The sequence below is a fragment of the Euleptes europaea genome, chromosome 18 (genome assembly GCF_029931775.1).
Source record: "Euleptes europaea isolate rEulEur1 chromosome 18, rEulEur1.hap1, whole genome shotgun sequence".
NCBI lineage: Eukaryota > Metazoa > Chordata > Lepidosauria > Squamata > Sphaerodactylidae > Euleptes > Euleptes europaea.
In genome coordinates this window covers 24,514,508-24,536,709 of record NC_079329.1, presented here as the reverse complement: position 1 = coordinate 24,536,709, position 22,202 = coordinate 24,514,508, and the positions used below count along the sequence as shown (strand labels likewise).

Genomic DNA, 22,202 nt, shown 5'->3' with positions numbered 1-22,202 from the left:
AAGACTTTCAGGGACACAGGGCAAGGCAAAGAAATACTGATTTACATACAAGCTTCAGTTCCCTACGGAAAGCAGCTGAAACCAAAGGAGAGGGAATGTAGATTGGGGTCATCTGAAAGTCAGCGATTTTGGCATCTTCGCTGAATGTTTATATTGGACACCACCATCTTAATCCTTTCCCATAGCTAATTGAGGGGAAACAGATGCAACCGAATGCATGATCAACCAAGCCCCCCCTCCCCACCAAAGCAGAAGCCGCTGTAATGTATAGCCATCGGAGCAGTATGTCGGTACTGAGAAGGTTTTTTGTCGTATTTCCCCTTGGAGAATTCGATGGGACAGAAACATCATCCAGTGTCAGCAGCTGCTGTTGTAGATTGGCTTTTTGGAAGGAGACATGCCGGGGTTTATCCAGAAGAGATGCTCCCATGGTTTTGTCTTCATTGACCAACCGTGCGCTGTGTCTTGGCTGTGCGTCAGAGAAGGGGGGAAGGTAAACCGTGTTGCCGTTCACTGCCTTTAAAAAGAATCGTTCCGCCATGTTAGTTTGCTGTGGCCCAAATGAATGAAGAGTCATGTGGAGCCTGAAATATGAACAGATTTCTTGCAGCGGACGTTTTCATGGCCCGCATTGGACGGCATGATCTCTGTTCAAGATGCTTTGTGATTGAAGGAGGGTGTGGCTGGAATTAGGGACGTCACACATTTCACGTTGAACTTGCTGTGTTTGACTGTGATGATCAGATGTGAGCCGATCGCCAGGCCTGTTTGGTTTGGCACCGAATGGCTCAAATCCCCGCCCAACAGGTCCAAATTGGTTGTAATCAAAATTGTGCATGCACTCATGTAATGTCGGACCAAACAGATTGGCGGCTGCTAACATCACGCAGAACTGCTTAGACAAATGCCGAACTGTAGAGTTTCTTTTAAACATTTTATTCATGACTGGTTTATATGGTTTGTGACTTCTTGGGTTGGCTGTTTAATCTGTGACCGATCCAAACTGGCTCTAGAAACGAGATCGCTTTCCATAAGGGGCGGTAATCTTCCAAATAGTTTTGGAGCCACAACAGTCATGAGTCCAAAGAAAACAGAGTTCACACACTCATGGAGGTGTCTGCTCCTGTGTTCTTCCAACTGAAGTGCTCCTTGAGAGATTTTTGTTGTTTTTTTGTTTTGCACGCATCTCAGTAAGCAGACGGGGGCGGCAGTGGTTGCCAGTTCAAATCCAAGCCCCGCCAAAAGCAATTCCTTAGGAAAAGGAGCTCCAGCCACCTCTTTGGATGGGTCTTTTTTCCCAGCAGACTTTGAGGGGAATCAGTGGCTGGAGAGGAGAATACCATAGGGTGGAATTCCAAAGGGTCTTTTGTAGTGCCCCTCTTGCATTAGAATTTCCCCCTTCTTTGAGCCAGTGTGGTGTGGGGGTTAAGAGCGGTGGTTTGGAGTGGTGGGCTCTGATCTGGAGAGCCGGGTTTGATTCCCCACTCCTCCACATGAGCGGCGGACACTAATCTGGTGAACCGGGTTGATTTCCTCACTCCTTCACATGAAGCCAGAAACCCATTCCCCTGGAGGAAATGGCTGCTTTGGAGAGCGGACAATATGGCATTATAGAGCATCTCCACGAATCCTAGAGCATCACCATGGCCATTTATGCTGGGGTATTTACTTCGCAGTCCCTGCTGAACTGCTTTGAGACTTCCTTTGCATTATTCATGATTTTACCGACCTTCAGACGTGACTTCACTCTGGCGTCGTTCTTCCCCCGCAGTTCTAGGATCCTGATTTAGAACAAATTTAAATACTGCTTTGAGGCAAGAGGAATTCAAATTTCCCCCATTTCCATGCATATCTCTTAATTTTGGGTTTCTCTCCCCACGCCCATTTTGGCTTCTCCCTCCCAGCCAACCCCTTCCCTCAAAGCAAAGCACAAAAGAGGGAGTTAAACCATCATGAAATGTTCAGGAAGACACTGAAGAGAGGCTGCAAAGGTTGGAAGGTAGCTCCCGGCAGGGAGCTGTTGCAGAAAGGTGGGGAGGAATAGCCAGCAAAAGCACACGCAGCCCCTTTAAGACCTACCCGCCCCCTCCAAGTAAAGTGCAACAAAGCTGCGTTTTCAGGGGAAGGGACTCAGAAGTGTGATTCACTGGGGATGCCTAATTAATCACAAGGTACTCCTGGAATGGCGGAGGGGGGAGAGCTCTCATGCATATGATGTCATATGCATGAGAATTTGGAGCAGAAAACTGTGTAGCAAACCAAACACAAATTTCCCCTGCATAAATGACCCATGACAAGATGTCACTTCTGATTTGGGGCTGAAAATGACTTTGTGCATCTATGCAACACTGGTATGACTGTCCCCGCCTAGGGTTGCCTGGTCGCCCCTGGAGGGGATGGGGGCGGGGTAGGATGCCCAGATCAAGGTTGGGATTGGGGAATGGAGCTTGGAGAGGACAGAGACCTCAGGGGGGTACAGCATGGTATAGTGGTTAAGAGCGGTGGTTTGGAGCAGTGCACTCTGATCTGGAGAACCGGGTTTTATTCCCCACTCCTCCACATGAGTGGCGGAGGCTAATCTGGTGAACTGGGTTGGTTTCACCTTTCCTAAACATGAAGCCTGCCTGGTGACCTTGGGCTAGTCACAGTTCTCTTAGAGCTCTCTCAGCCCTACCTACCTCACAGGGTGTCTGTTGTGGGGAGGGGAAGGGATGATTGTAAGCTGGTTTGATTCTTCCTTTAAGTGGTAGAGAAAGTCAGCATATAAAACCAACTCTCCTTCTCCTTCTCCTCCTCCTTCTTCTTCTATGCCATAGAGTCCACTCTCTGATGCAGCCGTTTTCTTCAGGGGAACTCATCTCTGTAGTCTGGAGATGAGCTGTAAGTTCATTGGATCCCCAGGACCCACCTGGAAGCTGGAATCCCTATCCTCCCCCCCAGTATCTCTTGGCAGATTGTCTGTTATGGCTGGCAGCCCTAGAACCTGCCATAGGTTACGTGGAAGGGAGAATTCTGGCAAGTGCTGCTTCTCCAGTTATTGCAAGCATGCAATGGGAAAAGCCACCCCTGGTGGCATCCTCCTTCCCATCTGTGCAATTTGGACAGATACAGGGGCCCTCTTGGGTCTTGCAGCTCTGTCGTCCGGGAACCGATTCTCTCCCTGCCCTGCACTCGCCTCGTATACAAGTGAAACTGGAGATCATCCTCACTATTTTCCAAGCAGAGGTAGACAGCTCACTGGAGCCAAGGCCTTGAGCTGAAATCGAAATAAAATATTTTAACCTGAAGTCAGCGTGTATGCTTAGCTCCTTCCGCTGGTTTAACTTCCCATTAAGTCATAATATATTGCCTCTTCAGGTTTTCCAATGCACTTTATAATACTCACCAGTGCGTGATTCATCCTACGAGAGGCTTGCAAGGGAGTCGGGTCAATTTTATTGTTACGAGCTGATTATAACTGCGCAACGATGAATAGCGAGTGAATTTGGCTGTCAGGCGCAGTTAGACAAACTCTACGCAGGCCTCCTTCATCCTTTGAGAGTCACAATTCAATTGCTTAATTTGGGGAGGAAATGGGGGGGAGGGAGGGACCATAATTAGGAGACCCAAGGTATTGTTGTTAGAAATACTTTACTATATATAAAAAAGGAAAACCTAGTGGCCAAAAATTTGTCAGGTTGAATCAGAGTTGTCACTTCCTTACCCCACTGGGCGGTGGGAGAATGTTCATATGTGAATGTGTGGAACACTGCCAATTGCCCTGTACCCAGGTGTGCCAACCTCCAGGTATTAGCAGGAGATCTCCCGCTATTACAACTGATCTCCAGCCAATAGAGATCCGTTCACCTGGAAAAAATGGCTGCTTTGGCCATTGGATTCGATGGCATTGAAGTCCCTCCCCTCCCCAAACCCTGCCTTTCTGAGGCTCCGCCCCAAAAACCTCCCGCCGGTGGCCAAGAGGGACCTGGCAACCCTACCTGTACCGTCCTGTTTGAATATGTACCTTGATGAAGAGGCTCAAGTAGTGTGTGGATTGCTGAAGCAAAAGCTGGTGAGAGCCAGCGTGGTGTAGTGGTTAAGAGTGGTGGTTAAGATAATATACGATCCCAAACTATATCTACTGAATAAAACCCCAGATAGTATTGACAAGGACCAACAAGATATGTTAAAATATCTAGTTACAGCTGCAAGGATAGTTTTAGCATCATTATGGAAAACAAATAGAATACCACAAATCGAGACCTGGATTGATAAAGCATATAAATATATAACAATGGCACAACTAACTGACACACTACAGAAAGAGACTCAAAAACAAAATAGAGATAAATGGAAATCATTCTATGAATATATTAAAACCAAAAAATGACAACAAAACTTTATAATACTCAGCAGATTCATATTTGGGATTGAACACAACTCAATAATAAGTTAATGTATTATGATACCCTATAAGGGGGCGGTACTAGATATATTAATGCTGTATAATATCTATCTATCTATTATCTATCTATCTATCTATCTATCTATCTATCTATCTATCTATCTATCTATCTATCTATCTATCTATCTATCTATCTTTTTTTATTCCCTTGCCCTTCTTTCGTTCTGTATCCCATTTATTATTAAAAATCAATAAAAATATTTATATAAAAAAAGAGTGGTGTTATGGAGCGGTGGATCTGGAGAACCGGGTTTGATTCCCCACTCCTCCACATTAGCCACAGGGGCTAATATGGTGAACTGGGTTGGTTTCCGCACTCCTACACACAAAGCCAGCTGGGTGACCTTGGGCTAGTCTCTCTTAGAGCTCTCTCAGCCCCACCTACCTCACAGGGTGTCTGTTGTGGGGTGAGGGAAGGGAAGGTGATTGTAAGCCAGTTTGATTCTTCCTTAATGTTAGAGAAAGTCGGCATATAAAAACCAACTCTTCTTCTTAAAAAAAAAAAAAGTGCTCCTTGCTTGCAACTGGTGAACAGAACATGGACCGAATTGATGGGCGTTCAAAGAACCCCTCCTGCAAACCTGACTTTTTATTGTCTCAATTGTCTTGTGCTGGCTTTGGGTATCCCCCCCCCCTATTTTATGGTTGGTTTCATTGTTTTAAACAACATTTCTTAACTGTTTTTAGGCCTACATTTGTACCCCTATATTTTTTGCATTACCGGTATTCCTTTTCATAAAAGGGACAGTGGGTGTTTTCATATTGGCATTTGTATCATTTTGGAAGCCGCCTTAGTCCTTTCTTAAGACTAAGCATTTGCAAGGTATTAATTAATTTCATCTTCTCTAAAACTTGATCTGCTAAGCCCGGTGGCTGCGATGAGGTGTTGTCAACCTGAGGTTGACAGCGTGGATGAAGAGAAAATGAATATCTTTAGTCCTGTCAACATCTCAATGTTGGATGGTCCTCTGGGCATAGAGCAGGGATCACTGGGGGAGTGAGAGGGGTAGCTGTGAATTTCCTGCATTGTGCAGGACTAGATGTCCCTTGGGGTCACGTCCAGCTCTGTGTTTCTATGTTTCTATATCACACACGTACGCACAAACCATTTTGGTCCAATAGAAAGAAATCTAAGCAGGCACACTGTCGCAATACCCAGTTTTGGTCCAACCAAAAATCACTAAGCAGTAAGGTATCTTTCAATTTCCCCCAGAACGTTTTCTTTAAACAAAGAAGAAATTTGTGTTCTTAAAAAAAGGCGCAAAAGATGCAAAAGACTCCCCATCTGCAATATGTTATTTTAAAATGGTGATTCAGAAAGCGGATGAGGACAGTTTGTGTCTGGTACAAAAAGGATTTAGGTTGTTCTGAAGTATCCTGGGACCAAGACAGGGCTGGATCTAGGGGGGCCGGCTGGGGGGCCTGCCCCAGGCAGCATGCAGAGGGAGGCGGCGGCAACAGCAGATTATATAAAGAAAAAATATGTATATAATATATGGGGGTGTCAATTTGTACTTTTGCCCCCTTAAAAAAAAAGTAGATCCGGAACTGGATCAGGAAGCAATGGTCATTTGCACTGTGAAAATATACAAGCCAGCATTTCTTCTAATCTACCTCTACTGCTAATCAAAACTGAATGCTCGCATGTGGAACCCCATGAGAGGGTAAATATCCCCCCTGGTACCATTTTGGCTTGAGAAAACAGTGCCGGGGGGAAAATGCAAGAGTTCTCCCCCCACGCACGTTCTCCCAATTTAAATCCAGTCTCGGCACTTTTAAATGGCGTTCCCCCCAGGAAGCTGCTGCTATAATTGAGCCAACTTGCGCATGCTGTAGCGGGTAGCTTGGCCCTCCGTGTGCTTTTATTGGACTCTCAGGTCAGTGGGCTATTGTTTCTTTGTGGGGCTGGGGCTCACCTCCATTCTTTTCTTCTGACGCATTCCAGGTGTGAGCTATTCAGACACCGCGAGTGCCACGGAGCCATGCAAGCCATGCAAGGAGTGCATAGGCCTTCAGAGCATGTTGGCGCCCTGCGTGGAGTCCGACAACACCGTCTGTAAATGCATTTACGGCTACTACCAGGACGAGGAAAGTGGCGATTGCAGGGAGTGCACCGTCTGCGAAGTGGGCTTCGGCCTGGTGTACCCGTGCAGTGACAATCAGAACACGTTTTGTGAGAAATGCCCCCCGGGGACCTTCTCGGATGACGCCAACCACGTGGACCCCTGCTTCCCGTGCACCATTTGCGAGGAGAATGAGATCATGACCAAGGAATGCACGGTGGGATCGGACGCTGTGTGCAGAGGTAAGGATTTGAATAAGCCCCCGATTGGCTGGCACCTGTGAATATTCTCACACATTCGAACTGCTCAGGAGGGAAGTGTGCTTGCAGCGAGGGAAAAATAAAGAATAGCTTGCCCTGTGGAGAAACTTCACAGCTAGGGTTGCCAGATCCCTCTTCGCCACCGGCGGGAGGTTTTTGGGGCGGAGTCTGGGGAGGGAGGGGTTTGGGGAGGGGAGGGACTTCAATGCCATAGAGTCCAATGGCCAAAGTGGCCATTTTCTCTAGGGGAACTGATCTCTATCGGCTGGAGATCAGTTGTAATAGCAGGAGATCTCCAGCTAGTACGTGGAGGTTGGTAACCCTATTCACAGCGGCCTTGGTGGGAAGAAGGGCTGTGCGCTGCCATGGGGTATAAGTAGGATTGCTAACCTCCGGGTGTGGCCGGGAGATCTCCCAGAATTACAATTGGTCTGCAGGTTATAAAGATCACTTCCCCTGGAGAAAATGGCTGCTCTGGAGGGTGGGCTCATGGCATTATACCCTGCTGAAGCCATCCTCCTTCCCAAGCCCCGTCTTCCCAGGCTCCACCCCTCAAGTCTCCAGGAATTTCCCAACCCAGAGTTGGCAACCCTCGGTGTAAGGAATAGGGTTGACAGGTCCCTCTTCGCCACTGGCGGGAGGTTTTTGGGGCGGAGCCTGAGGAGGGTGGGGTATGGGGAGGGGAGGGACTTCAATGCCACAGAGTCCAATTGCCAAAGCGGCCATTTTCTCCAGGTGAACTGATCTCTGTTAGCTAGAGATCAGTTGTAATGGCAGATCTCCAGCTAGTACCTGGAGGTTGGCAACCCTACCTGTGGCTCTCAGGCATCCTTCAGGAAATCAGGTCTCTTGTACAGAAGCCAGAGCTCCTCTCCTGACCTGCTAGGGCTGCCAGTTTTCTATTGGGGGGTCCCTCCCCCAGTGGGAAAGGGGGGTCCCACCCCCAGCTCTTGTTTCCTACTGCCATTCCTGAGGTCAGCAGAAGAAGAACAATGGGGGAAACGCCATCCGTGATGGCATGACTGGAACTGATGTCAAAACTCTTTAAACATAGCCAGAAACTTTGATTTTACCATAGAGTTTACAGAGCTTCTTGGAAAGGTCATTTTTCAAAGGTATGATGTCGCTTCTGGGTTTTCCCTGAAAGTGATGCCACGGGTTTGCCACCTCTGGGTGGGGAAGTACCTGGGGATTTTTGGGGGGGGGGGTGGAGTCTGGGAAAGGTGGGGTTTGGAGAGGGGAGGGACTTCAGAAGGCTGCAATGCCATAGAGTCCACCCTCCAAAGCCGCCATTTCTCCAGGGGAACTGATTTATGTTGTCTGGAGATCCATTGTTACAGTAAGAGATCTCCAGGCCCCACCTGAAAGTTAACAAAAAACACAATCGTGCTGAAATAGATGTAGACTATCAAAAGCAAACAGCAACTATGGCCACAATACAACTTGAATAATATAAGTCCTAAACAAGCCCAAAATTTAATATATCAAAAAGGTGCATACTACAACAATGTTACAAATTACTCATGAATATTCAATGAAAATGCTATCTAACCATAAACCACAAAATATTTCCAGTGTGAACTTCAGCTTGGTTCTTTGCGTTCAGCGCTTTGAACTACGAACGACGGTGGTACAAAGCGCTGAACGCAAAGAACGAAGCTGAAGTTCACATTGGAAATATTTTGTGGTTTATGGTTAGATAGCATTTTCATTCAATATTCATTAGTAATTTGTAACGTAGTATGCACCTTTTTGATATATTAAATTTTGGGCTTGTTTAGGACCTATATTATTAGGGTTCCCAGGTCCCTCTTCGCCACTGGTGGGAGGTTTTTGGGGTGGAGCCTGAGGAGGGTGGGGTTTGGGGAGGGACTTAAATGGCATAGAATCCAATTGCCAAAGCAGCCGTTTTCTCCAGGTGAACTGATCTCTATCGGCTGGAGATCAGTTGTAATAGCAGGAAATCTCCTGCTAGTACCTGGAGGTTGGCAACCCTATATATTATTCAAGTTTTATTGTGGCCATAGTTGCTGTTTGCTTTTGATAGCCCAGTTGGAAGTTGGCAACTCTGTCACTCTGTTGCTCCCATGTCACTGCTCTCCCCCCATGTCACTGCTCTACTCAGACTCCTACCAGTTGCCATGCAGTCCTTGCATATCTGCTAGTCAGAACTGCATGACAGACCACCTCCTCCTATCCAAAATCTCTCCTCACTGTCCCGTTTGGCCGGGTCAGGGCTCGCATCCCTGAGATCTCCCCCATTGTGGGGGATGGAGGCCCCTGCAGAAACGGAGACGCCTTGTTTGAAAGCCAGACGAGAAGAAGTTATCTCACGCCAACAATAGCTCTTGGCCCAGAGGAGGAACGGCTGGACCGGGGCTCTGGCCTCCGTCCCTTTCCTCGGAGCTTCAGGAACAGAGCTTTGCCTGTTGGGTCTCCCCGGCCTTAAAGCACCATTTCAGCAGTGGCTATTTCCGGCTTGCTGAAACCTTGCCCTTTTTCACAGCCCCCCAAGCAAAGAGACCCACCAACAATAGGCCGCCTGTCTCTTTCGCTTCACAGCCCTCATTTATTCGACACGTCCCTTCTTGGCCTCTGACTGTGTGCTCATTTTGGACAGTGCTCCGGGTGACAGCACATCTGTAATCACCGTTTATTTTTTAAAAATCATTTCGCTTTTCATTTTACAGAAACAGAGAAACAAGGTATAACTGAGTCACAAACCAAGATCTAATCACAGCAACCGGTAACAATACACAGCCGAATGCAGCAGAAAAACATTAAAGCAGAACATTGAAAGACTGATGGAGACCCAGATGCGTTTTTCAACGCAAGCAGCCATGTTTCCTCTCCCAGATTAGTGCTAGTTCTATTTATTGTACATTAGAGAGATTTCCACTTATGGATCTCAATGCCTGAACATTATTCTCTGCGAGGGCATAAGAGAAGAATGAGAATCAAACCGCAGTCTGTCCCTTATTTTCCTCTTCTCTGCACCTGGAAAAAAGCCAGTAATCTCTCTCCAACATAAATTACACGGCTATGAGTGCCCCCACCCCCGTCCCAAATCCACTTTCCTGGCTGAACCCAGCCCTTTCCCCCCGTTACATTACTGGAATACTTATCATAAGCATCCCTGTTTTTTGTTTTAATCTTCTAGTTCTCATGATTTTAAAAAACTAGGATGCCCCATGGCAAAGAGTGGTAAGCTGCATTGCTACAGTCAAAAGCTCTGCTCATGACCTGAGTTCGAGCCCGATGGAAGTCTGTTTCAGGTAGCCGGCTCAAGGTTGACTCAGCCTTCCGAGGTCAGTAAAATGAGTACAGAGCTTGCTGGGGGTTAAGGGTGGATGACTGGGGAAGGCCATGGCAAACCACCCTGTAAAGAGAGTCTGCCTAGTAAACGTTGGGATGTGACGTCACCCCATGGGTCAGGAATGACCCGGTGCTTGCACAGGAGACTACCTTTACCTAGTCTTCTTGATGGAAGACAAGATCTGGACAATATGATGGGATAGAGAGAGTATGACTGGAAAGAAATGTCCCATGTTTCAGGCCACTTCAGTTCCATGAAGTAAATAGTTCTTGGGAAGTGGGTTTTTTTTTGTTTTTTTTTAATTTTAGGGAAGATTTAAACTTGCCCCATGCCTGTGCTCCTGTGTGTGTGTAGTTGACTCATGGCGACCCCAGCAAGGGGCTTTCAAGGCAAGCAATTAAGCAGAGGTGGTTTGCCTGTGCCTTCCACTGCAAAGTCTTCCTTGGCGGTCTCCCTTCCAAGAACTGACCCTGCTTAGCTTCTGAGATCTGGCGAGATCTGGCTACTACTTCCCTCCTGCCTGTGCTAAAGCCCAGTTCCAAATTCCAACCCTTCTCCCAGGCTGGGACCCAGCTGATTCTATAGGCTTGCCAACCTCCAGGTACTAGTTGGAGATCTCCTGCTATTACAACTTATCTCCAGCCGATAGAGATCAATTCACCTGGAGAAAATGCCAATTGGACTCTATGGCATTGAAGTCCCTCCCCTCTCCAAACCCCGCCCACTTCATGCTCCACCCCTAAAACCTCCCGCCTGTTGGCAAGAGGGACCTGGCAACCGTATGATTTTAAAAGGTAACTCCACACTGGGAGAGCCAATCATAGATCCCAAACAGAATAAAAGTTGGTTCCTTACTGAAGAGCTGTAAGCAATCGAGTCTTTGGAAAAACTTAATTTTACAAAGTCAATAACAGTGAAGTAGAGCCAGTGTAGTTGGGGGATGAAAGATGCATACGGACACCCCGACTCAACCCCAAACTTCAGGATTCCCTCGATGATGGGTGGAGCCGTTGAATCAGACTTTCCCACTGAAGATGAGTAAGCATCGGTGTGATGTAACAGGATTCCAGGTGGGGAAAGTTGTGCCGGCTGCAGAGCAGAAAGAACAGCTGTTCCCTCAGGTGCTGCCAAGTTACAAAACTAAGTGGGGGTGGGTCAAGACAGCAGGGAACCTTGAAAGGGGGGGTCAAGCCAGAATTATACAGATGAACATACCTATCTATCTCTAGAAAGCAGGGGATACACCACTTGTGAAAACTGAATATGTGCTTTCTCGGATAAAGACCCTGAAAATCAAACCTAATGCGTTTATCTTTTTATTTAGAGACTTTTTATGTCGCCTTTCCAGGGGACCCTGCCCCAGGCAGCTTACAAAATGAAACCTTAGAAAAACATAAAGCATTAAACGTTTTTGAAAATTTGAGAAAATAAAAGGTGTTAAATATAAAACCAGGCATTAAAAACCAAGCATAAGCATAAAGCCCGTTTGGCCAGCAAGCTGTTCCAGTCCATTTTCAGCCCGATACTTCAACCTTCCCTCCCTGCAAATGTATTGCAAATCTAGACATTTGATGCTTGTCACATTTTCTTAAATACTGCCCTTCCTCCAAGGTGGCAATCATGGTCCTCCCCTCCTCTGTCTTATCCTTATCCTTGTGAAGTAGGCTAGGCTGAGATAGCATGAATGACCGACCCAAGCTAATCCAGAGATTTTAGTGAGGATTTGAACTCCCAATTCCAACTCACTAAGCATGACGCCATACTGGCTTCTCTCCTCTGGCCTGCTGCACTCTCCTCTGATTTTCCTCTTTTCTGATTTTTTTCTTAATGTTGCATAATTAGCACAAGTGCCGTTTTTATAGACTAACGTCAGCTTAAAATAGAACTCTGCTCCCAAGGAGCTTACAAATGGAATTTGGGCTGGGCTGGTGCTGTGTTGGGGGGAAAAGGAAGGAGAAGAAGGTATGACATAAGGAATGGATAAGACTTCAGGCAACTGCAATCGAGCAAACGAATTCTCAGAATATTCATTTGCGAATTTTGCATGTCACTATTTCTGCACCTGTTCGGCAAAAACGCACGGTCGCTTTAGCCTCCTTTATTCCCTGTTTCAGCCAGGATTCAGCCAGGATCGAACACATATGTTTTGCCGAACGTGCGATCGTGGCTGAATCCTGGCTGAAACGGAATACAGGAGGCTAAAGCGACCATGTGTTTTTGCCCTGAGTGTACCAGTTATTTCCAAATATATCTTAAATGTTTGATTCTTTATCTGACACAGAACGATATCTGATTTCAGCATTTGATCACTGATATTTGACAGCAGTTGATGCGCTTCATGCTTATTGGTAGCTGATGCAGGATGGAATGTCGTTGTCGTTTTCAAACTTTTTACCACCAGGGAATACTGAATTGAATCTGAGGACTTCCCTTGTACTAAGTATTCCTCCAAGTCTTTCTCCTTTGAAGGAGGTCTTAGCAAAAGGAAGTAAATGGTTGCAACTTGGCAGAGTTCATGCCCAGAAGATGGCCAAGGTGAATGCCTCACAGGGACAATGAACACAAACTGGAAAGTCATCACCGTGTGGACACAAACAACATCTAGTCCAACCAGTGGGGGGGGGAAGGTAGTTTGGAATTTCCTTCATTGTGCGGGGGGTTGGACTAGATGACCCTGGTGGTCCCTTCCAACTCTATGATTCTATGAACAGTGTCTCTGCACAAGAGTTTTCTGTACACTTCCTGGTCGGCTGCCATTTTCTCCTCAGTTTTTCTCCACTGCACCGCCATAGAGCTACTTAAACAAAACCAATAGTTGCTGTAGTGTTATAGCAGTACAACGACGAGCAATCTCCAATGTTTTAGGAGCTCTCAGAAAGCCCTCCAGTCCAGTGATGTGTTGAGGGAAATGGCGGCCACAAGGGAATGACCAAAGGCAAATGGTGCTAGCATGGATGGGCCTCTTGAAAATATGAACATTCTCATCTAGAGGGCATACTAACAAACCTGGACTTCATTCTTTCTGAAAAGATCGTAGCAAAGCAGTTTTGAGAAAGAGCCTACTGAGACTGGAGAAAACCTGAAAATGGACAATAAGAGGACAACATTGTGTGGATGCTCCTGAAATCCATGCTCCAGTTTGGAAGCAAAAGTGGTGGTGGGGGAAATGTCTGTATGGAAGCAACCACTAGTAATCTTCTGATGGAGAAATCCCTGACAAGCTTCAGAAGAGCTGAGGGTTCTCTAGAAGATTGTTTGAAAAGCATTTTCTGTCTCTGTTAACAGTTCTTAAGGCTTGGCATACAGCCATAGATAATATACGATAGACATCAAGAAGTGATATGAAGTCTTTGATAGATACTAATTTCAGGTTATTGATAAAACACTGAGAGCTGATGGCTTACTGGATTTTCGTATTTGAAGCCTGCCAAGATAGATGCAAGGAGCCAACACATTGTAAGCAGTCAATTTTTGTAGTAAAATAACAAGCAAAAATGGTCCGAAGCAAAAATGCAAATTCATATATTGTTATTTGAAATGTCCCCTTCAAAATATGAATGACTACATTGGAAGGATTATTGCATTTAACAGAATTATGAATATTTAATTCTACAGTGCATGCATCTGAATATCATTTCAATTTTTAATTATTTATTTAATACATTTTTATCCAACTTTTCCTTCAAGGAGGTCAGGGTGACATACATCAGTCTCCTATCTTCCGTTTTACCTTCGCAACAACCTGGTAAGATTGGTTAGGTTGAGAGAGTATGACTGAGCCAAGCTCATCCAACAAGCTTCCCTGGCAGAGAGGGGTTTTGACCTTGTTTGACACTAACTAACAAACTCTAGTTTGTTGAATTGCATGCATTCACACATCACAACTAACTAGGACTTGATCCTAACTAGGATAGTATCCTGTGATATCTGAATACTAGTTCTGCCTTGTTGGAAACAGGGATCTTCAGTAAGAGAGATTGAAGAATTTTGATTCTGGCTGCCACTAAGGTGCCCTTTCTGTTTTCTTGGTAGAGATTCACCCACGATTTACAGTGACAACCACATTCCCGATGGAGTTCAACACCGACGATACAGAACCGGATGTCGATGAAGGTACCTTTTTGTTTTTACCAGCAATGCAAAGACCATATATGATCTGCTTAACCAACATGAGTCTCTGTATGGATCCTGCTGAGAACTTGAATTCTGTGTTTAGAGATCTCTTCTTTTTTTTTAAAAAAAAATTGTCCATACGTTGGCGAATACATGGAAGTTAAATCAGCTAAACTTCAGTGTTGTTTGTGGGGTTTTGTATGTTCAGTAGAAGGGGCTGACATGACAACCTTTGTTCTATTGATGCCATTAGTGGCCAGTACAAATTTCAAATTTCAATTTCAAATTTCAAATACCTTTATTGGCATAGTACAATCTGCAGTATATAAAAGGATAACAGTTAGAGTAAAATAAAATTAATATAAATCATTCCTTAATGTTGTGATTCTACTTTTGACTAGATTCCCATTGGTTGACTACGATCGTCAGAAATTTTGCCGAGTTTTCAGTTATCTCAGGATCCTTATCAGCTAATAGTTTGTAAAGTATTTTTGTATTATATGAGGAGAACTATAGGTTTTATGAAGTTTCCTCTTGGGGAATCATAAAGATGGCAGTCCAAAAGAATATGAGACAGGGAGTCAGGACATCCTGCGAGTGGCCAGTACAATGAATACCAGCTATGGGAGCACAATTTAAATTAGGGAAATGGGAAGGGGTCAATGCTTTGATGCTCTGATCAAAATTAGTTTCCCTAGTGGCTGGTCTGATGTATTAAAAATACATGCCCAAAATAGACTTTACTTAAGTGTGTATACTGCTTCTTTGCACAGGCAGACTTGTGGAACTCACTGCCACTAGGAATGGGGATGACCTCGGGCATAGATGGATTTAAAAGGGAGGATGGATAAATTTATGGAAGACAGGCTATTAGGCATGATACATGAGTGGGACGTCTGGATTCAGCAAGGGGATGCCCAAACACCCACGGATTTGGCTCACATCCTGCTCACCAGTCGCGAACATGGACCTGATTTTTTCGATGATCAGTTTGATAGTTTGTCGATCTATGCTCAACAGATTTCTTCACTGTAGTCTTTCACTGTATTCCTTCCATGAAGTACAACACAATTGGCATTCCACACCTGTACATTCTCACACAGCCAGAGTTCTACTAACCCCCCCATCCTTGTTGCTTAACTGCTTCATTTAGCAGGCAACTTACATCAGATCACTCAAAATCATATCAATCAGTCATAAATAAGCATTCTGTTTCAATAAAATTGTACCTTTTGGCGTTCATCTCAGTAGTACTTAATGATACTACTGGCTGCCGATCAGGAGCAGTTTTGCTCATGTGCAGGTTAGCAAAAAACCAACGCAAACCAGTTCAGCAAGCATTTGCGGCGGTTCAACATGAACCAAACAGATTGGGCAACTGTTTCATCCTCATGTGATCAACATCTTCAAACATCCTCATGTGATCAACATCTTCAAACATGGCCATTTCAATTTTTGAATGGGTTTGCAGGAAAATTCATAGCATCCCTGGCTCAGCTGGTTTGGATTGCTTCGTGGTTGCCAGGCACGACCGAACAGCCAATTTTTCAACACACTTTCTGGCCATTTATGACCTGTTTGTGGCTGTCCAAAAGGTTCCTGTACCCCACTGCACATTGTAGTACAGTCAGCTTTTCACATATGCACATACACAGCATTATGCATTGGCACACCCTGATCACAGCAGCCAAACCAGATAAATTTGAAATGCGCATAATTCCTGGTTCAAGGATTTATCAGATGCTGGGGAGCAGCCAGCATGTAAGAGCTGTTGCCTGTGGGTCCTGCTTGCAGACTTTCTGGAGGCATCTGGCTGCCCACCATTGGAAAGCGAATGCAGGACTAGATAGAACATTGGTCCAATCCGGCATGGCTATTCTCACGTGTCATTTGGTCCCGAAACAGCCCTCCAGCAATCCGATCTGCAATCCCAAATTTTCCAAACTTGTCACTCAGTTGTCATGTTGCTCCCTTGCCTTTCTGTGCAGACTATGATCTGGAGAGCTCAGAGAACCCCATGCCTTTCACCAATGATCCAAAAGAACTGGATGGTTTCGGGAGCACCATTGCCGGGACAGCGGCCACAGTGATGGGTAGCTCTCAGCCTGTGGTCCGAAGTGGCACACCGGACAACCTCATCCCTGTCTACTGTTCCATCTTGGCAGCCGTGATCGTGGGGCTGGTGGCGTACATTGCTTTCAAGAGGTAAGTGTGGTTGAGGGTTGCCAACCTCCAGGTACTAGCTGGAGATCTCCTTCTATTACAACTGATCTCCAGCCAATAGAGATCAGTTCCCCTGGAGAAAATGGCCGCTTTGGCAATTGGACTCTATGGCATTGAAATCCCTCCCTTCCCCAAACCCCGCCATCCTCACCCCAAAAAACTCCTGCCAGTGGTAAAGAGGGACTTGGCAACCCTAGCATGGTTTGATCCTGCTGAGATCCAGGAAGAACAGGGCTGAGTGATGGAGGAAACATTCCCAAGCAAAACAGTCTTTCCTTCGTTTCATTCTTTTTGCACGATATCTTCTGCTCTGAACGGTGGTCGGCTTTGCAAGGCCCAAATGGTAAAGACTCTAGTGGCACCAAGAAGTTGAACATATTTATTACAGCATAACCTTGTGTGGGCCAGAGCTCACTTGGGCTGTTTCCTGATGGGGAAAAGAAAATACAGCCCTACACAGGAGCACCAACAAATGGCATGGGAATAGGCAGGGATGGTACCCACAACCACCCTGGTTTCTGTGCTTCTTGCTGCTGCCACCACGAGGGTTCCCTTTTCTGGTATAGTACTGAGATTTTTTTATGTAGGACAAATCTACCATTTTAGTAGGGTTGCCAACCTCCAGGTACTAGCTGGAGATCTGCTGTTAAAACTGATTTCCAGCCGATAGAGATCAGTTCTCTTGGAAAAATGGCCGCTTTGGCAATTGGACTCTATGGTATTGAAGTCCCTCCCCAAACCCACCCTCCTCAAGCTCCGCCCAAAAAACCTCCCACCGGTGGTGAAGAGGGACCAGGCAAGCCTACATATTAGATAGTGAAACCCATGCCCCAGGAATCCTCCATAGTTGTGCTTTTGTTTGTTTTGTTTTTTAATCCAGAATCTTGCACCGACTTCAGGGCATTGAGTTTGCGGCACATTTTGGTTCCTAAAGTTAATTGGCATCTCCCCTCCCTCCATTTCATCCGTGCCCATATTCAAATTAATAAAACACTGCAAAAAAGTATGTGTATATCTCTAGCTGTGTCAGAATTCTTTCTGTGTGCCGTTTTAGCAGTGCACAAGAGCACATGTTCATATCAGCAAAATATCCCATTAAAAGACTCATGATCATACATATGGTTGCATCAAGATTGCTTTTGTGCAATGCCCCCCCCCCTGCAAATGCATGTGTGTGTAGTTAACACAGACAAGGAAAAATATGATCCCAACGAAAGGAATGAAAGGTGCAGGAAGGTGTATGTGAGCCAATTCCAGAATTAATTTTACACATTCTCCTAGTTAAAACTACAGTTCAAAAGGCTTGGAACAAACACAGTGCAGAGTGAGAATCAGGAATAGAACAGGGGAAGTCCTTTATATTTCATCACTTGCTAATTTCTGTATTTCAAATGGTTATTTAAGAGGCACAGCTGCAGAAGGTAGGGTTGCCAGCTCTGGGATGGGAAACAACTGGAAATTTGGGGGGTGGATCCTGAAGAGTGCAGGGTTTGGGGAGGGAAGGAACTTTAGTGGAGTATAAAGTCATAGAGTCCACCTTCCAAAGTGGCCATTTTCTCCAGGGGAACTGATCTCTGTCACCTGGAGATCAGTTGTAATCCCAGGCTCAGCTTGAAGTTGGTAACCATTACAGTTGCCAGCTCCAGGTTGGGAAATACCTGGAGATTTTGGGGCAGAGCCTGAGAAGGGCGGGGCTTGGAGAGGGGAGGGACTTCAGTGCCATAGAGCCCGATTGCCAAAGCAGCCATTTTCTCCAGGGGAACTGATCTCTGTTGCCTGGAGATCAGCTGTAATAGCTGGAGATCTCCAGCCACCTCCTGGAGGCTGGCATCCCTATTGTTAACCCAAACACAATCTTAGAGGATGGTTTCTGTACTCCTGGTTCAACAGGACAGTGCCACTTCCTAGGGAAAGGCAGAAATGCTTCCAACCCAAACATGAGCATAGGAAGCCAGATTGTGTTCTGCGCAACCTCTGCTAGTTTCTTCAGATGCCTGGCAGTGGGATGGGAAAGTGTAGCTTGGCTTCAAGTCTCTGGACTTCTGAAACAGTCCCTGTGTTGAGGTCTGTCCAGGCAAGCCCTGAGATTTACCCCACCCAAAGCTTCGGAGAATCTGCAAGTCAGCTGTTGTGCCAAATTCGTGTTGCACTTTGAGTTGAGAAGGAGACATGATGGGGAAAAATAAGACTTTTGGATGCTTTCACCTGTAGGTGGAACAGCTGCAAGCAGAACAAGCAAGGTGCCAACAACCGTCCTGTTAATCAGACGCCTTCGCCAGAAGGAGAGAAGCTTCACAGCGACAGCGGCATCTCGGTTGACAGCCAAAGCCTCCACGATCAACAGCCGCAGACACAAACGGCATCCATGCAAGGCAAGGGAGTGAATGGTTTCCACAGGAATGGGGGGAGGAGCCAAGGCAATGGGGTGGAGCCAAATTTAGGAGGAGGGGCATTAGGGTTCACAGAAAGAAGCTGGGGGTGCGTCTTTTAGCTCTCTGGTAAATTGGGCTGTGAAATCTTGCCCTCAGTATGCCGAGGGGGAGAACAGGAATGCACAAGTCGTCTGCAGAGCAACACCTTCAAATGAGATGAGCAAGTGAACCAGGAAAAACACAACGGGGAACATCAACATACACACGCTGGCTCATCTTCCCACAGGCTACATAGCCAATTTCAACAGGGAGTCATTATTTCCTGGCCGTGACCTGGATAGCCCCAGGCTAGCCTGACCTCGGCAGATTTCAGAAGCTAAGCAGGGTTGGCCCCAGCTAGTATTTGGATGGGTGACCTCCAAGGAATACCAGGGTCATCATGCAGAGGCAGGCAATGGCCAACCACCTCTGAACGTCTCTTGCCTTGAAAACTCTACTGGGTCACCATAAGTCAGCTGTGACTTGATGCCAAAAATATAAATATTTCTTGCGGAATGCTGCTGCTTGGGTTCATAATGTATATGTAAAGTGCTGTCAAGTTGCAGCCAACTTATGGTGTCACTTTATGGGGTTTTCAAGGCAAGAGACTAACAGCGGTGATTTGCCAGTGCCTTCCTCTGCATAGCAACCATAGTATTCCTTGGTGGTCTCCCATCCAAATACTAACCAGGGCCGACCCTGCTTAACTTCCAAGATCTGACGAGATCGGGCTATACCATGCTGCCTTCCCTTTAGGTCCATAATACAGGTGCAAAAAAGGACTTTAATCTGGTGAACCAAGTTCAGTTCCCCGCTCCTCCACAAGAAGCCTGCTGGGTGACCTTGGGCCAGTCACAGTTCTCTCAGAACTCAGCCCCACCTACCTCACAAGGTGTCCGTTGTGGGGAGGGGAAGGGAAGGTGATTGTAAGCATCTTTGAGACTCCTTAAGGGTAGAGAAAAAGTGGGGTATAAAAACCAACTTTCTTCTTCTTTTAAAGATATCTCTAATTGTGGCCATCATAACATCTTCTGGTGTCCATCACAACATTTCCACATTTTAATCACTTGTTGTGGTCACCCTTCTGCACTTTCCTCTTATAAGAACATAAGAAAGGCCCTGCTGGATCAGACCAAGGCCCATCAAGTCCAGCAGTCTGTTCACACAGTGGCCAACCAGGTGCCTCTAGGAAACCCACAAACAACTGCAGCAGCATTATCCTGCCTGTGTCCCACAGCACCTAATATAATAGGAATACTCCTCTGATACTGGAGAGAATCGGTATGCATTGTGACTACTATCGATTTTGACTAGTAGCCATGGATAGCCCTCTCCTCCATGAACATGTCCACCCCGCTCTTAAAGCCTTCCAAGTTGGCGGCCATCACTTGGGGCAGGGAGCGCCACAATTTAACTATGCGCTGTGTGAATTTAACCATTTAACTATGTGTTGTTCTCCCCAACGCAGGCCTTAAAGGAGACGGGAATCTTTACAACAGTCTGCCAGCCAACAAACGAGAGGAGGTCGAGAAGCTTCTGAACGGGTCCACGGAGGAGACATGGCGCCATTTGGCGGGGGAATTGGGCTACAAGGAGGACCACATAGACTCCTTCACGCAGGAGGAATACCCGGTCCGTGCGCTCCTCTCCGACTGGTCCAGCAAGGACAGCGCCACCATGGACGCCCTTTATTCTGCCTTGCGTAAAATCCAAAGAGGGGACATTGTGGAAAGCCTGTACAGTGAGTCCACTGCTAGCTCACCGGTGTGAAGCCTGGAGAAGGGGTGGAGGTGCATCGGTTGGCCCCTCTGGATTGCTCCACCTTTCCTCACTGGTGCCTCTTGGGAGAAAACATGTGAAGGAAAAACAGAGCTTGTTCCTCTCCCTAATTTCAGGGGTCTCGGAGCAATCCTGTATGCACTGACTTGATTGTTGTCCCTCGTCCCCACCCTAGTATTTTCACCCAATACCTCTTGCCGGTAGCAGACAGGAGGATGCAAAAAGGAAGAAAGTAACTGGAGTGGATTCCCCCCCCCCTCTTTATGATGTATCTTCTGGGATGGATGGCAGGGTTTTGCTGTTTCCGCTAAAACACAAGGTGGAGAACTGTACTCGGCCAATGCCTCTCTTTCAGGTGCCTCTCTGACATCGATGCTCGTCCCATGTGCATCTTTGCGTCCATTTGATGTCGCTTCTCTTTCTGCTCTCTCGCCCACTTATGTTCAGTCACCAGCTCTTCTCTTGTCCAGTTCCTAAGCCAAGAAATAAAGGGAAGCTTGGCGGGACATGTTGCATGGCTTGAAGTAGGCAGAAAGCGGACGAGTTCAGCCTGGAAGGGGAATCAGCAAGGGGATGTTTCAAAGACACAAATTGACCCTTGTCTCGAGAGATCCTCCTTAGAGGGGGAAGGAATGGTTTCTGACTGTCGAAACTGTCACTGTGATCAAACCTTGAAGGGTAAGGATGGAGCGAAAAGGGATACACGGGTTTCCCCTCTACGTTTCCACCCATGCTCTCCAAACATCAAGAGCACGCTTGGTCTCCACCTTCTTCTTCTCACCCCGATGCACTTCTGCTGTTGGCACTGAACGTTCTTGCCAGCTTTGTTCCTTGATCCAAAGTGGGCGGAGTCCTCCGACGGACAGCACTGATGTCATGTGGTCAAATGCCATATCGGAGAGCAGAGCTGGAGAAACCAACCTGGCCAACCAAAACTGTACCCATGGCTCACAAGTGTGGGAATTACTAATCACTGTGATGCTCTAAGCCAAGCCAAATGTCATCTCTGTCATCATCCCAGATGCTCTATTGGTGAAATATTAGAAGCGATGCCCTGTGTTCTTCCTCACACTAGTGAACCAATCACTGTGGGTTATTAAAGCCATTACCTCTGTTGCATTAAAGCATTGAGCAAGGTGGCCTTAAGACATTGGGTGGAGGGAAGAGTTCGGTTGGTTCTGTACCAATATGTCCAAGCTAGAATTGGGTTTGGTGGTGTCTCTTCCGAGGCACTTCTGCTGGGGCTTGCTGGTTTTTCCCATGGGCGGGGTCTGAAAAATAATACAGTGCAGGAATGGAAGGAAAGACTCTCCAGGAGCTAACAGGAGTCTCCAGAATTCCTTGGGCCAACAAAAACATGAACTGAAATTTTATCACACTCCCTGGCTTGATATATATCACACGATCGGTTTTTACTGAGGAAGAATTTGAAAGTTTGCAGCATTTGAAAGAACTAGTTGATTCAGTGAAGAGATGATCTCATCTCTTTTGTTGTCCCTCTGAACTAGAACTATGTAGAGAGGGCTGTCCTTCAAAGAGCATTAGGAAATGGGGGTAGGGTGGGTGGGAAGAGAGATAAAATCCAAAAAGATG

At 46.3% G+C, this 22,202-nt stretch overlaps 1 protein-coding gene across 1 annotated transcript; it reads left to right on the top strand.

Moving 5' to 3' along the window:
* Nucleotides 1-6,435: 6,435 nt before the first annotated feature.
* NGFR (nerve growth factor receptor) lies at nucleotides 6,436-20,615 on the top strand. The gene is made up of 5 exons (XM_056863830.1): nucleotides 6,436-6,749; nucleotides 14,116-14,196; nucleotides 16,185-16,401; nucleotides 18,631-18,791; nucleotides 20,299-20,615. Exons 1-5 carry the CDS (start codon nucleotides 6,464-6,466, stop codon nucleotides 20,598-20,600), a joined length of 1,047 nt encoding a protein of 348 aa, XP_056719808.1. The 5' UTR covers nucleotides 6,436-6,463; the 3' UTR covers nucleotides 20,601-20,615.
* Nucleotides 20,616-22,202: the final 1,587 nt, after the last annotated feature.